The 15,666-nt window shown below is 41.3% G+C and overlaps 1 protein-coding gene across 3 annotated transcripts in view; it reads left to right on the plus strand.

The window, feature by feature from the left end:
- PDHX (pyruvate dehydrogenase complex component X) overlaps nucleotides 1–15,666 on the plus strand; it is a 66,897-nt gene that overhangs the window by 46,801 nt on the left and 4,430 nt on the right. For all 3 annotated transcript variants that reach the window (XM_086613141.1, XM_086613142.1, XM_086613140.1), the window contains 3 exons: nucleotides 1,673–1,731; nucleotides 7,984–8,142; nucleotides 12,479–12,543. In XM_086613141.1, coding sequence (XP_086469267.1) covers nucleotides 1,673–1,731; nucleotides 7,984–8,142; nucleotides 12,479–12,543 — 283 coding nt within the window. The remainder of the gene's footprint in view (nucleotides 1–1,672; nucleotides 1,732–7,983; nucleotides 8,143–12,478; nucleotides 12,544–15,666) is intronic.

Here is a 15,666-nt window from a genome sequence, read left to right on the forward strand (position 1 = left end):
TTTTCCCATCTCCTCTGCAGCTGTGGGTTCCTAATGAGTATTTTTTTTTAAATGTAGGGATGGGAAAGAGTCATTTGTTTTTGCATAAAATGCAATTACATAGATGGTCCTAGTAGATTTTTATTTTTTTTTCCCCTGATGGAAATGATGGTGCTTTCTACTACATGATGAGACATAATGTGGAAGTTTTATGTAGCATTCCCTACTGCAAGCCAGTTTGTTTTGGGGATAAATTATAGCAATTATCTCTACTGTAAACATCAATGATTGAGGGTAAATATTATCTGACATACTTCATTTAACTGTAGTATGTATTCCTGCCCCTCCTAGCAGACAGTGACATTTTTGCCAAGGATTAGTAATGTAATATATACATCAAAATACAAAATACCAAAATATATTTGATAACTTAGATACCAGTTTGTCTGATGTGAAATTCTGTCAATGAAACGTAGCACTTGCAAATTCCATTGTGTTGCATTAGAATGCTTGCTGTCTTCTTCTACATAGATGGCTATTCATGGCAAATGTGGTAGGTCAGTTATGTGGTAAGTGGACACTTGGTTCATCCTTCCAAATTTATGATCACTTAAGAAGATTTCACTTAATATAATTATCGGTAAATAATTTTCCCTTTACAAAAGCATTTCTAAAGGTATGTATATTACACGCCATAAACCAGACTCGAAAATGAGGTAGTTTTGCTTCTTGATCCGTTCAGCTGACAGCAGTGATGATGGTAGCAGAGCAATGACGTGTTTAATATAGTGCAAATATCATGCATCTTCAGGATAATCTTGTACCAACTGTAGCACAGTCTCATTGTATGTATAGTCTTCGCTTCTGCTGCCAGTCCTGATTTTAGTTAGTACTTTCGGTCTCCTAAAACTTTGAAAAAAATAATACAGAGCAATTATAAGCATTGTTTCCATCCCTCCTTTCTCCTAAGCTTTTGAGGAAAGAAAACAATTGTACTAAGTGTTACACAGTGTTTCTTAGGCTCGTATTGAAAAAATCCAGTCCTCTCAAGGTTATTTTATCTGCCCCTAGCTAATGCTGCCCTGTTTTGTGCGTAGCTTTGTTTTCAATGTGACAACTGTCACATTCATATTATTTCTCAGCCTGCTTTAGAATGTATTGTTAGTCCATTTCAAGGATTGACAGATGCCTTCACCTTGCTAATTCTTACGTTGTACAGCCACAAAGGTCACTGGAAGCTGAATAAAAGCTGATCTTTGCAATTATCCTAGTTAACGCGTTATAGTACATTAAGAATAGTAGTTTCCAATATTGTCTCTGTATATTTAGCTCCTAGAATGGATTTCTATGTCGACAATAAATATGTAAAACATAAAACACATATGGGCTGTTACTTATAAGAATGAGTAGTAATACTCAAGTTTGCAGCTTTTTTGACCTTCTAGTAACAGCTAGCAAGAATGTCTCTGCTCAGGAGACTTTTCCTTGGTGATACTCCTTTTGTCCCAAGGGGGAGAAAAGTTTTATTACTTTTATGATTGTAGTTTGAAAATGAGGCACTTTCTGGCAATGTTTCGAAGAAGCAGATCTGCTGAATCACTGGAATCTTGTTATCACACGAACGCAGATAAACAAATCTTACGAGCCATGATTGTTTTTATGTGTTTGTGGTTTTTTTTTTTTCTTTTTGCAGATGACATTAAAGTATCTGTAAATGATTTCATTATCAAGGCAACTGCAGTTACTCTGAAGGTAAGTGAATAATTGACTTGAAAAAAATATGGTTTTTAGTAAACTGCCAAGGAGACGAGAAGTATTTTGTGGTCCTGTAGAGATATGAACATGATCATAGGAAAGCTTGTAGTTCTTTATCACTTCGTCAGGTTTTTTTAAGCTCTTCAGCTAAAATTCTCTACCCTGTCTATGTTGTGGACTGTAAAAATGAGAAAGATCTACTTACTACAATTATCATCTGCAGATAATGGTAGATGCTTTGTCAGCAGGCTAAAACAATTGGCAAGATAAATCTTCTTTGCTGTTGTATCTTATTTTCTCTTACAGTTTTAAATAAATATTTATCCAAGTCTTATACCAATCTTGTGTATTACGTCAGGTGTATTCTGATGGCATATTCAGTGACCTCTGCTTTGAATTAAAAATTCCTCAGGCACCCGATCCTTGCTAAGAATTGTCATAGTTCTCTTTGTCAATGTAAGCTTTAAACGATTGCAGTACATCCTGAAGTTAAGATCTTAAATTTCATTAGGGTCTACTTATTCCATGCCAGACTACAGAGGCTTCACAGGTTCCATAAGCTATTTGTGTGTTCTCTGACAAGAACTGGATACATTGCCTTCCAATTTGTGTTGATTGCTCTGCTGGAAAACACTCCCAGTGCTATTTAATTTTTGAAACCCAAACGTTTCAGAGACCCTTGTTTAGGAGAACTCCCACGCTTTGGAACTGTCTCCTCTTAGTCCAGAATGTCTCAAATATAATCACTTGAAAAACATAATGTGAAATTATTCTTATTTCCAAACTTGTGAAAAGAAAAAACTGATGGTTTCACTTAGATGTGGAGTGGTTTTGGTTTAAATTCATTTTGCACTTAATTTTAGAATAAGTCATAGGTGGGAGCTCTGAGCAGTCCGAAGGCCAGTATTTTTAAGGTTCAGGAAGAAATAGTGTCTTCTAGTGATCGACAACTGGAAAAGATCTCAGTCATGTAGAAGTATAATTAAGGGGGACACATGCTTGATCTTCAAACAGTGAAGTTTGTCTTTGTCATCAAGGCTGTGTACTTACGTGTGACAATGAATGAATGCAGATTTTGGACCGTGGTATTGCCATGGATTCGTTACCTATGCCTTTTTGATTGTGCAGTGATCACACTGTCTAGCTATATGGTAAACGCCTAGAAAAGTGAAACTTTGCTGTTGTCATTGCATCGCTTGAACAGTGTGTTCTGAAAGCTACAAACACACAAAATAAACAAGAACAAGGATCCAGACTAGTTGCATTACCTCACAATAATATAAAAACATCAGAAAGGGAGTGAAAACCATTTTTCTCATTAGCGAGGATTATTTTAACTCTTCAAAAACTGAAGGAGGAAGTTACACTTAAGTTGGGGAACTATTCCCGTGGATGTTTGGAATTAAGTGAGAACACTGCACTGGAATGGACTTGAGAAATTTCTAGCCAAACGTGATCTAAGTATTAATGTATAATTGCAAGAGCTATAGATTTCAACAGAAAATGGACAGAATTCTAGGCAGTTTCATGAGCAAGTGCCTGAGAGAAATGCTGGGCATTGGATAGGCTGGCAAAAACTTCTCAAGTTATTCATACCAGGAACAGAGGAGGAGCTGAATGTGATTGCTATGCGTTTGTTAGATGTGAACGTAGCAAGAAGTTTCTTTCTGTGGCCTAATGAGACTTTATGCGAGGAAATGGTGACATCCAAAAATTACTGTGCGTTACTACTTGGGAGCATGGGATAACAAATTTCTGCACCAGAGAGCAGCTGAAAGGAACAGGAGACAGAGAGAGGAATGAAAGATTAGGTTTTGTGTTTTTATCTTCTACACATAAAAAGACCAGTCAAGAAAGATAATGGGATATAATCCTAGTTTACAGTTCATCTATATGTGAAAGACTGACTTGAATACAAGCATTCAATGTACTTTTTTTTTGTTGCCATTATTTAAAAGATTTCCTTACCTACCGTCACGCAATGACCTAACCAATGAATTCTGTAAATATGATTTCTCTTTCTGATATACACATAAACATATTTAGTCTGTGATTATTTTTGTTTTCTTTTTCATCATATTTTTGGCTGACACTTTATTTTGACATACAGAATTTTATCTTGAACTTAAGGATTAGATAGTTGTATGCTGCAAACATGAGAAAGTAATCTGTAGTACGTCACTTTTAACTTTCTTCAAGGAAATTCAATAGACAAATCTAGTAAATGATAAGGCATACAGCTTTGTAACATCAGTGTATCTTTGGTTATAAATGAGTTCATGTCCCAGGTATGATTCTAAGAAGCTGGAGTTCTTGTACTTTTGTTTTGAAGAAATTGAGATGTTTTGTTTTCTGGATTTTTTTGTTTGTTTTTTTATAAGACATTAATATTGTGTTTATATGGAAGTAATCATTAAACTGTTCTGTCCTCTCTATTGCTTTGTTACAAATCTATGGTAGCATTGTTTGACTACTAAAATAATAAATTTAGAAGAATCAAAACAGATTTAACTCGGTATACCAGGAAATAAATTTGTTCATGATCAAGCTCATGTCTCAACTACTTTATGTCACTATTTCAGGAAAATACGTGGACTACTAGTCTAAAAAAGAAAACTCACCTCCACATGCACCTCCCCACCCTGAAATTCAGTAGTGTTCACAAGCTTAAATTCAAGGCAGTTTTTTTTTACTTTTTTCTGGGCACTGTTCGAATCATATTTTCTTAATATTTTCTTTCTGAACAATGCAAGACATGCTCTTTTGACTTGAATGAACTGACAGTGACTGGTTTGACAGTTTGTGATTGGTGGGGCGAACACCTCAAGAGAATCATAGAATCATAGAATGGTTAGGGTTGGAAGGGACCTCAAAGATCATCCAGTTCCAACCCCCCTGCCATGGGCAGGGAAATCCTCCACTACACCAGCTTGCCCAAAGCCTCATCTAACCTGGCCTTGAACACCTCCAGGGATGGGACAGCCACAACTCTGGGCAACCTGTTCCAGTGCCTCACCAACCTCAATGTAAAAAATTTCTTCCTTATATCTAATCTAAATCTCCCCTCTTTCAGTTTGAATCCATTGCCCCTCGTCCTATCACTACACGCCCTTGTAAAAAGTCCCTCTCCAGCTTTCCTGTAGGCCCCCTTTAGGTACTGGAAAGCTGCTATAAGATCACCCCGGAGCCTTCTCTTCTCCGGGCTGAACAGCCCCAACTCTCTCAGCCTGTCTTCATAGCAGAGGTGCTCCAGCCCTCAGATGACCTTCGTGGCCCTCCTCTGGACTCGTTCCAGTAGCTCCATGTCCTTCTTGTGTTGGGGACTCCAGAGCTGAACACAGTATTCCAGGTGGGGTCTCATGAGAGCAGAGTAGAGGGGCAGAATCACCTCCCTCGACCTGCTGGCCACGCTCCTTTTGATACAGCCCAGGATATGGTTGGCTTTCTGGGCTGCCAGCGCACATTGCTGGCTCATGTTGAGCTTCTCATCAGCCAGCACTCCCAAGTCCTTTTCCTCAGGGCTGCTCTCAATCCATTCTCCGCCCTGCCTGTACTTGTGCTTGGGATTGCCCCGACCCACGTGCAGGACCTTGCACTTGGCCTTTTTGAACTTCATGAGGTTCTCACAGGCCCATCCCTCCAGCCTGTCAAAGTCCCTCTGGATGGCATCCCTTTCCTCCAGCGTGTCCACAACACCACATAACTTGGTGTCATCAGTAACCTTGCTGAGGGTGCACTCAATCCCACTGTCCATGTCTCCAACAAAGATGTTAAATAGCACTGGTCCCAGTACTGACCCTGAGGAACACCACTTGTCACAGGCCTCCACGTGGACGTTGAACCGTTGACCACAACTCTTTGAGAGCGACCATCCAGCCAATTCCTTATCCACTGAGTGGTCCATCCATCAAAACCATGTCTTTACAGTTCAGAGATAAGGATGTCATTTGGGACGGTATCAAATGCTTTGGATAAGTCCAGGTAGACAATGTCAGTTGCTCTTCCCCTATCCATCAATGCTGTAACCTCATCATAGAAGGCCACCAAATTAGTCAGGCAGGATTTGCCCTTAGTGAAACCATGTTGACTGTCACCAATCACCTCCTTGTTTTCTGTGTGCCTTAGCATAGTCGCCAGGAGGATCTGCTCCATGATCTTGCCGGGCACAGAGGTGAGACTGACTGGCTTGTAGTTCCCTGGGTCTTCTTTTTTCCCCTTTTTAAAGATGGGGGCTATGTTTCCCTTTTTCCAGTCATTGGGAACTTCACCAGATTGCCATGACTTCTGAAATATGATGGATAGTGGCTTAGCAACTTCATCTGCTAATTCCCTCAGGACCCGCGGATGCACCTCGACTGGTCCCACGAACTTGTCCACCTTCAGGTTCTTAACATGGTCTCGGACCTGATCTTCTCCTACAGTGGGCGGTTCTTCATTCTCCCAGTCCCTGCCTTTGCCTTCTGTGACTTGGGCTGTGCGGCTGGATCTCTTGCCAGTGAAGACTGAGGCAAAGAAGTCATTGAGTACCTCAGCCTTCTCCATATCCTGTGTAGCCAGGTCCCCTGTTTCCTTCCGGAGAGGGCCTACGTTTTCCCTAGACCTCCTTTTATCACTGACGTATCTATAGAAGTTTTTCTTGTTGCCCTTGATGTCCCTGGTCAGATTTAACTCTATCAGGGCTTTAGCTTTCCTAACCTGATCTCTGGTTGCTCAGACAATCGCTCTGTATTCTTCCCAGGCTACCTGTCCTTGCTTCCAGCCCCTGTGGGCCTTCTTTTTGTGTCCTAGTTGGTCCAGGAGCTCCTTGTTCATCCATGCAGGCCTCCTGGTGTTCCTACCTGACTTTCTCTTTGTTGGGATGCACCGCTCCTGAGCTTGGAGGAGGTGATCCTTGAATATTAACCAGCTTTCTTGTGCTCCTCTTCCCTCCGGGGCCTCGTCCCATTGTACTCTAGCGAGGAGATCCCTGAAGAGGCCAAAGTCTGCTCTCCTGAAATCCAGGGTAGTGAGCCTGCTATGCACCCTCCTTGCTTCTCTAAGTATCTTGAATTCTACCATTTCATGATCGCTGCAGCCAAGGCTGTCCTTGAGCGTCACGTTCCCCACCAGCCCTTCATTGTTGGTGAGAACAAGGTCCAGCAAAGCACCTCTTCTCGTTGGTTCCTCTACCACTTGGAGAAGGAAGTTATCATCCTGAAGTTTATTTAACTTGCACAGAGTAGTACTACCATCTTTTTTTTTTTAATGTACATTCTGGTTTTGAAGAATAGGAACCGAGAGTAATGTTACATTGCTTCTTCTAGGAGTAATGTAGTTAGCTTAGAGAGAGTAAGAGGAGATAGTTTAGATAGAGATAATGTGTTCCTGCAGTACTTTTTTTCTGGAATACTTTCTTCACTATGAACTTAACTTCCTAATTCCTAATTTCAATAAGGTCACTAAATACTAATCTTGGATTTACTGGAAATAGGACCTTCACAGTATTTGTGACCAGTTGCCTGAGACTTTACTTACATGTTGGGTTTTTTATTTTTCCCTCTGAGCCGTTTCAGCTTTATATGGTAAACTCAAAACCTCATTGAAATTATCAGTAAACATTATCTTAATTTTAATTGAGTCCACGCACACACACAAAAAAAAATCGGATGCATTTTAGGAGAACCTCATTTGAATAACAGTGTACCTGCATTATATTGTATTTGTAGCTTCCTTTGTTGAGTCATGCTTGAGACATGAGTGGAAAACAACACATGGGTATAGTATGATGTCCGTTTCCATGCTTTTTAAGTCAATGAACTGCGATATGACACTGCTTTGTAGTTTGCATGCTGAGCATCCATAAGGTAGTATCAGTTACTCCTGAAGGAATTTGTAGGCTTTTGTTATGTTTTTTCCAGCAGCACCAAAAAGCTTTCTGACTGCCTTGCCACTTTTAGTTCCTGGAGCATACATTCATGGCTTTTGACAAAGTAAGTTTATATAAAATGAATGCAAACTAATCATGTACATCTATTCTTAGACCCTCACAGTGATTTTTTTTCTTTTTCGTTCTTGCTTGTGGCAGTCTTGATGACAGATGTAGCCTGTTCCTTTGCCTTCATTTACAGACAGCAGTCTGTGATAAAACTGATTAATTTGGTGAATGTCTGTATGTAGCTATGTGTTTTAAACATTTTTCCTTTCTCTGATTGCACCATTTTTCTTTTAGAGCTGCCTCTTTTTACACTCTCTGTCTCTCTCCCCCCCTAGCAAATGCCAGATGTGAATGCAACCTGGGATGGAGAAGCCTGCAGGCAGCTGCAGTCCATTGACATTTCTATTGCTGTGGCAACAGACCGAGGTCTCATTACACCAATCATAAAAGATGTTGCTGCCAAGGGAATAAAGGAAATTGCTGCCTCCGCAAAGGTAGGTCTTAAATGTATGGTAGGCTGAGGAATATAGTAGCTGTATAGTTTTTTGTAGCAGAAAACTTACCGTGACCCAGTTACACATCAGTAATAACAAAGACAGTTTCAAAATGTATCTAAAGCAGTTCTATCATTCCTTAGACTTCAAAATTATTGTTAATTTTTGCATCTCTGTTAATTTTAATTAACAATAACTTAGCCATCGTATTATTTAGTTGAATTCTGGCTAGACTGTTTGAAAAATAAACCTGTACAGACTTCTGCAATTTAATATAATTGCATTTCTTTAATTCTTGTTAGAAAGCTATATGTTAATTTCTTTAGTATTTCCTGTCTTTGGGTTTGAGATTCTGTTTGTCTGGAAGGGTTTTTTTTCTCTCCTTTCCCAGAAACTTGCTTGTAGCTGCTTGTTGTTACTCTCTATGCAGTTATATTATGGCACTTATTTCTGTCTGCATTTTTTCAATATGCGGTTCAGTTAAGAATGTCACCGGAAAGGGAACATTAAACTCTTCAGGTTTGTGTGCAGTATTTTGCATAGACCAGGTGCCAGTTAGAGCGACTTGAATCTGTGGCAGTTGTTGCCAGCCACAGAAGTGTTTTGTGGCAGGCAAAAAATACAATGAATGATGAAATCCCTCAACACAAGCCTTATTTTGTCATTTAATGAGTGCTAATTGAAGGACTACAATATCTGAGGAATGCAGCAGAAGTAGCTGCTAGGGCATAAAACTGTCCCAAAACTAGACACAACCTGCACTTTTGTCTTTTACTGAAACCTGCAGAAATTATAATAGCCTGTGTTGGCCAAGGGGAACAACCAACAAAGTTGTAGCAGAAAAAGGCGTGTCATGCCACAAAACATTCATAATTGGATGTTGTTAAGATCTTTCCAGTCCATATTGCTTACTTTGTGTTGAATGTGTTGTGAAAACAAATCCTTTCACTAATCTAGTAGCCAGCTGAGGAGGAAGGTAAGTTTGGATTGTTATGCTATTCTGAGATTAGTGATAGAATGACAAGAAGAAAAGCATTATGAGAAGTGAAGTATAGGTTGTGCTTTCTTCATCATCCCCAATATCTGTAATACTGTGATGCAGTATTACGAACCTCTTTTGCCAAAAATTAGTGTCCTGCAGTTCCCATAATGGGAATGTACACCTGCATTGTGTTTAACAGGGCTATGATAAAGTAAGCATTTCCTTTTCATTTCATTTCACTTCCCTGGGAGTGTTCAAGGCCAGGTTGGATGAGGCTTTGAGCAACCTGGTGCAGTGGAGGGTGTCCCTGCCCATGGCAGGGCGGTTGGAACTAGGTGATCTTTGAGGTCCCTTCCAACCCAAACCTTTCTATGATTCTATGATTCATTTCAAATGGAATGTGTATAATGTAGGTCACACTAATCAATATGAAAGTCATTGGGTCACATAGATTACAGGTGTCTACACCAACATAATTTTGCTTTTCACCTTCTTGACTGAATTATTGAAATAAATATGTACCTGACATGGGAGTGGAGGGCACAAACATGTGGGAGGCACAAACTGAAACTGCCTGGAGAGCAATCTAGAAATAAATAAAAAAAAAAAAAAGAAAACAAAGGTCAGTTCCTAGAAAGAACATGGAAAAAAATCCTAGAAAACAGTGGTAGAATTCCTAAAAAGTAGAAAATTTCTAGGAAACAGAGGGAATTCATGGAATAATCTTCTCCAAGAAAGTTTCACAAATGTGATACAGCACTTTTTTCATCTTGCGATAAAGCAGATCTTTGGTTTTCTATTCACTTCCACTGAAATTTCCCTCACATAATTAAATGATTGGAAACTATCATTACTTTTATTATTTTTACCAGAAGAAGAAAAATATAAACAGACTCTGTTGCCTTGATCAGCCTTCCCAGAAGCAGATCCAAGTCTATTTCCCTGTCTGTGCTTTTTGAAACAGTTAAATTTGTTTTAAAATGTCATAATGATCCTCCTGGCGACTATGCTAAGACACACAGAAAACAAGGAGGTGATTGGTGACAGTCAACATGGCTTCACTAAGGGCAAATCCTGCCTGACTAATTTGGTGGCCTTCTATGATGAGGTTACAGCATTGATGGATAGGGGAAGAGCAACTGACATTGTCTACCTGGACTTATCCAAAGCATTTGATACTGTCCCGCACGACATCCTTATCTCTGAACTGTAAAGACATGGTTTTGATGGATGGACCACTCGGTGGATAAGGAATTAGCTGGATGGTCGCTCTCAAAGAGTTGTGGTCAACGGTTCAATGTCCACGTGGAGGCCTGTGACGAGTGGTGTTCCTCAGGGTCAGTACTAGGACTAGTGCTATTTAACATCTTTGTTGGTGACATGGACAGTGGGATTGAGTGCACCCTCAGCAAGTTTGCAGATGACACCAAGTTGTGTGGTGTTGTGGACATGCTGGAGGAAAGGGATGCCATCCAGAGGGACTTTGACAGGCTGGAGGGATGGGCCTGTGAGAACCTCATGAAGTTCAAAAAGGCCAGTGCAAGGTCCTGCACGTGGGTCGGGGCAAACCCAAACACAAGTACAGGCAGGGCGGAGAATGGATTGAGAGCAGCCCTAAGGAAAAGGACTTGGGAGTGCTGGTGGATGAGAAGCTCAACATGAGCCAGCAATGTGCGCTGGCAGCCCAGAAAGCCAACCATATCCTGGGCTGTATCAAAGGAGCGTGGCCAGCAGGTCGAGGGAAGTGATTCTGCCCCTCTACTCTGCTCTCATGAGACCCCACCTGAAATACTGTGTTCAGCTCTGGAGTCCCCAACACAAGAAGGACATGGAGCTACTGGAACGAGTCCAGAGGAGGGCCACGAAGGTGATCTGAGGGCTGGAGCACCTCTGCTATGAAGACAGGCTGAGAGAGTTGGGGCTGTTCAGCCCGGAGAAGAGAAGGCTCCGGGGTGATCTTATAGCAGCTTTCCAGTACCTAAAGGGGGCCTACAGGAAAGCTGGAGAGGGACTTTTTACAAGGGCATGTAGTGATAGGACGAGGGGCAATGGATTCAAACTGAAAGAGGGGAGATTTAGATTAGATATAAGGAAGAAATTTTTTACATTGAGGTTGGTGAGGCACTGGAACAGGTTGCCCAGAGTTGTGGCTGTCCCATCCCTGGAGGTGTTCAAGGCCAGGTTAGATGAGGCTTTGGGCAAGCTGGTGTAGTGGAGGATTTCCCTGCCCATGGCAGGGGGGTTGGAACTGGATGATCTTTGAGGTCCCTTCCAACCCTAACCATTCTATGATTCTATGATTCTATAATGCTGCAGTTGTCACTACGTGACATTTTCCATGCTCTTTTCCACCTGCAGAATAAATATGATACAAGCCAAAACCACTAAATGTGTTCTGTATGAACAGGATACCTCATCTGTCCTGCAAATATTCCCATGTCTGCCTCTGCTGTCAGTTGAAGAGCTCCTCCTTTTGTTAAGATTACTACTAACGGAGAAGTCATCCAGCACATTTCCAGTCACCACCTTTTCCATTGAGTACTCACAAGGTGTTAGGAACGGGTTGGTGGCTGAATAACTGGCTCTTTACCCACCAATGAGTGCCATTTTGTTTGAGGTCCACACATTCCTTTCTTCCTTACGTGACAACTGTTGTAAGAATTATTCATCCTGGTTCCCACTGCTTCCATCTAAGGAGACCTCAGAGCTAGAAACATCATAGGTGGGGATAAGGATCTTTTTCTCTGTGATCTTATCTTAGAACATAGTATGAACTTGTTGGGCTGTATTTTGAACAAAATGTTTGTGGAGAGTTTCGTCTATTATATTAGAAGTAGAAAAGACAAACAAAAGGGAGGTCACAGGAAGGGTGGTCTTTAAGGCAGTTGAATGCTTAGCTGTAAGAAATACATTCTCCTCAATCTGCTAGAGAGTTCTGAAGTGGTACATGGCAGTTTTCTTTAAACAAATATCTTAAGAAAAATACTGTCAATTTGTCTTATTGGTATTTTGCTAGATATTTTTATCATCTAAAAAGCACCAGACAGAATGGTGGTTCCATTGTGAAAACTGCAGCAAGGTTTGCAAGATGAGAGAGCAGCATTTATTGAACAGCCAATATAACTGAGAAAATAAAGGTGGTTTTTTGTCCTTGTCTCTTTGTCAAATCATTGCAGCTACAACACCAGTGGTTGCTGAGGTGCTTCCCTAAATCTAAAAGCAAATGACTTTAATGGCTGTATGGTACTGCTGTATGGACGTATAGTGTCTTAAAAAAGACACAAAAAGAATTAATCTATTACAACACTTAAATTTCTTTCCTCTCTCCTCTTCTTTTTCTTTAATTTTCCTTAGGCTCTAGCAAAGAAAGCAAGAGATGGAAAACTATTACCGGAAGAGTACCAGGGAGGATCTTTTAGGTAAAACTCTGTAGCAGAATTTAATACGCACTATGTGGGTTTAGAACTGTTTTATCCTCAGCTAAATGCTGTACGTTAATGCGTTGCCTTTTAAAATCTTGCTTCATTTAGGGTGAAGCTACATGTGATGATCGAGAGACAAAACTAGGCCAAGTGTCCTATATTAAGGGGAAACAATTGTCTTGGTACAGGTTTATTTCATCTGAGCGTGGTGTGAAATTCACGTTTTTCATACTGAGACTGATGTGCCTTTTTTTTTTTTTTTAATTTTTCCCAATTGCAGAAGAATGTTGGTTTTCTTGTTTAGTTGTTTTTTTTTAATTGCATTCTGTAGTTAGGAAAAGCCACTGGTAATAGTTTTAAAATAAATATTTTAAGAGGAGTTGTTTGGCAGAAGTATCACAGCAGACAGCGATGTCCAGTTTGTCTTCAATTCACTCTTCAGAGGAATGTCTCTAGAGGGACAAAAAAAGTTACAGCAAAGTTATGGTGTTAACCCTTATAGTTTACTTTTGACTAAAACATTAAAAAACAGTAGATCGATTTTAAATAGTAGCATATATTTAGTAAATTTTTTTTCTACAAAATCTACTCTGTAAAAAGAACTAGTGAACTCAGTGATGAGAAATAAATGGCATGTGTAAAACACTAGCATGAATGTAGTGACACAGTTGCACAATTAATTTCTCAGCTGACTTTCTACACTCCCCAGATTTCTAAAACTTTAATGTACTATATTTTATGACACAGTATCATCAAGCACCATGTTTTCTTACATAAACTTTAGCTTAGCTTGCTTTTTGTCAGTTTTTTAAAAGCTAATTCTGAATGCTTATGTTAATCATATCTTCTAGAATAGATAATTTTGTGATGAGAGTGATACTACAGACTTCTGCAGAAACATTACTGTAAGGTGTATTAATGTGCCTGGATTGCAAATGTCTGGAGTATGTGGCTCTCATGCTGGAGGAGTGGTCAAAAGAATCTCTAAGCCTTTCAGCAGAAAAACGTACAGAAATGCAGCGGTAGAGCTTGGTTGTCTTCATCAACACAAATGGCCCCCGAGTGCGAATAACTGTGAGCATTTCACTAGTAACAGATAGCAGAAGTGAGAACAGCTGTGTGAGGTGTGACCAGGTGGATGATCTTCTCATCTGGTGGCAGAGCTATGAGAGGAAGTAGAAAGGTGAAGGAGCATCATGGAGTCTGAGAAAGAGAGACTGGTGGAACCATGCTCCGCCCTCCCTGAGACAGAAACAGGAATAGACACCGAAAAAAACCAAGATCAAAGGGATTCTGTATCCTTCCTCTGCCAGGCTGAAGACAGTAGCTTAAAGGAGAGAAGTGAATTGAGGCAAGTCCATGCTCAGTGAGGCAGGTGAACCCACTCCTTGCCGCATCACCTTCCCAGGTGCCTCTGTACAAAGGTATGGAGGATGTGGAAGGCCAGTCAATGGATGATGTGGATGACAGTCCATCTGCACAGAGGTGTTGCCAAGGTCAGAAAGGCCTACCCCATGTATCACGACCACCCTTCACAAGGAAGAAAAGACGAGCTGTAGTTATAGGCGACTCCCTTCTGAGGGAGAACAGTGTCCAATATGCTGGTCAGACCCTCCTCTAAGGGAAGTTTGCTGCCTCTCTGGGGCCTGGGATGAGGACATCACTAGGAAATTTCCTAGCCTGGTACGGCACTTGGACTATTGCCCATTGCTGGTGTTCCATGTGGGTAGTGATGATGCTACAATGTGTAGTCCAAGGGCCATCAAAAGAGACTTCAGGGCCTTGGGAATGGTGTTGTAAGGGAATCGGCAAACAGCTTATTTTTGCCTCTCTCCTTCCAGTTGCAGGCAACATCATTGGAAGAAACAGACGTGCCCAGTTTATTAATACATGGCTCCGTGGCTGGTGTCATGCACAATTTTTGGTTTTAGATAATGAGATGGCCTACATGCACCAGGCCTGTTGGCATCAGACAGATTTTACCTGTCTCAAAGGGAGAAGAGCATTTTTGCTCATGAGCTAGCAGGGCTCATTGACAGAGCTTTGAACTAGACTTGAAGGGGGAGGGGGATAATACCAGGCTTGCCCATGACGAGCTGTGGGAACGACCATGACAAGGTTAGAGGGATGGGGTGCTAGAGAGGGACCTCAACCTGTTGCTCTGAGATATGCTGGCTACACTAGAGCACACCTGAAGTCTTACGGAGGTGAGCCACGGACTCCTGAGATAATAGGAGCCAACGGGGAAACACCTGTGAAATACCTCAAAGGAATTAAGGGGTGTTTCCTCTAAGAAAGTAATAGCCGACAGCAAAGCTGAAGTGCCTCTACACCAATGCGCACAGCACAGGCAACAAACAGGAGGAGTTGAAAGCCACCATGCTGCTTAAAATCCATGACCTACTTGCCATTACTGAGACTTGGCAGGATGAATCCAATGACTGGAGTGCGGCTGCTGAGGGGTTACAGGCTATTCAGAAGGGACGGGGTGAGGAAGGAGGGGTGGAGGAATTGCCCTCTACATCAGGAAATGAATAGATTGTGATGAGCTGCCTCTGAAGAATGGCCAGAGCAGGTTTGAAAGCTTATGGGTAATTAGAGACCGAGGCACAGAGAGAAGCTTGTGGTTGGTGTGTGGCTGCTCAATCAAGGGGGAGCCTATTGACGAAGTCTTCTCACTCCAGCTACAGGAGGCATTGCACTCGAGGCTCTCATCCTGCTGGGGGCTTCAGCCACCCTGACATCTGCTGGAAAAGTAGCATAGTGAGCTATAAGCAATCCAGGAGACTCCTGGAATGTGTTGTGGATAACTTCTTAAGCCAGGTAGTAGACACCCTTACCGAGGGGATGTGATACTGGACCTGTTGGTCACCAATGCAGTGAGCTAATCAGTGACATCAAGATTGGAGAAGGCTGGGCTGCAGTGATGACGCACTGGTGGAGTTTGCAGTCCTGAGGGATCTGTGTCAGGCAAAAAAGTAAACTTCCAGCTGTTCAAGTATTTAGTCAATAGGACCCCTGGGAAACTGCCCTCAAAGACAAGGGAGCAGAACAGAGGCTGGCAGACCTTTAAGGATGCTTTCCATAGAGTGCAAGAGGTCTCAATGAGTGAGAAATCTC

This window comes from Tauraco erythrolophus, chromosome 6 (genome assembly GCF_009769465.1).
Source record: "Tauraco erythrolophus isolate bTauEry1 chromosome 6, bTauEry1.pri, whole genome shotgun sequence".
Taxonomy (NCBI): Eukaryota; Metazoa; Chordata; class Aves; order Musophagiformes; family Musophagidae; genus Tauraco; species Tauraco erythrolophus.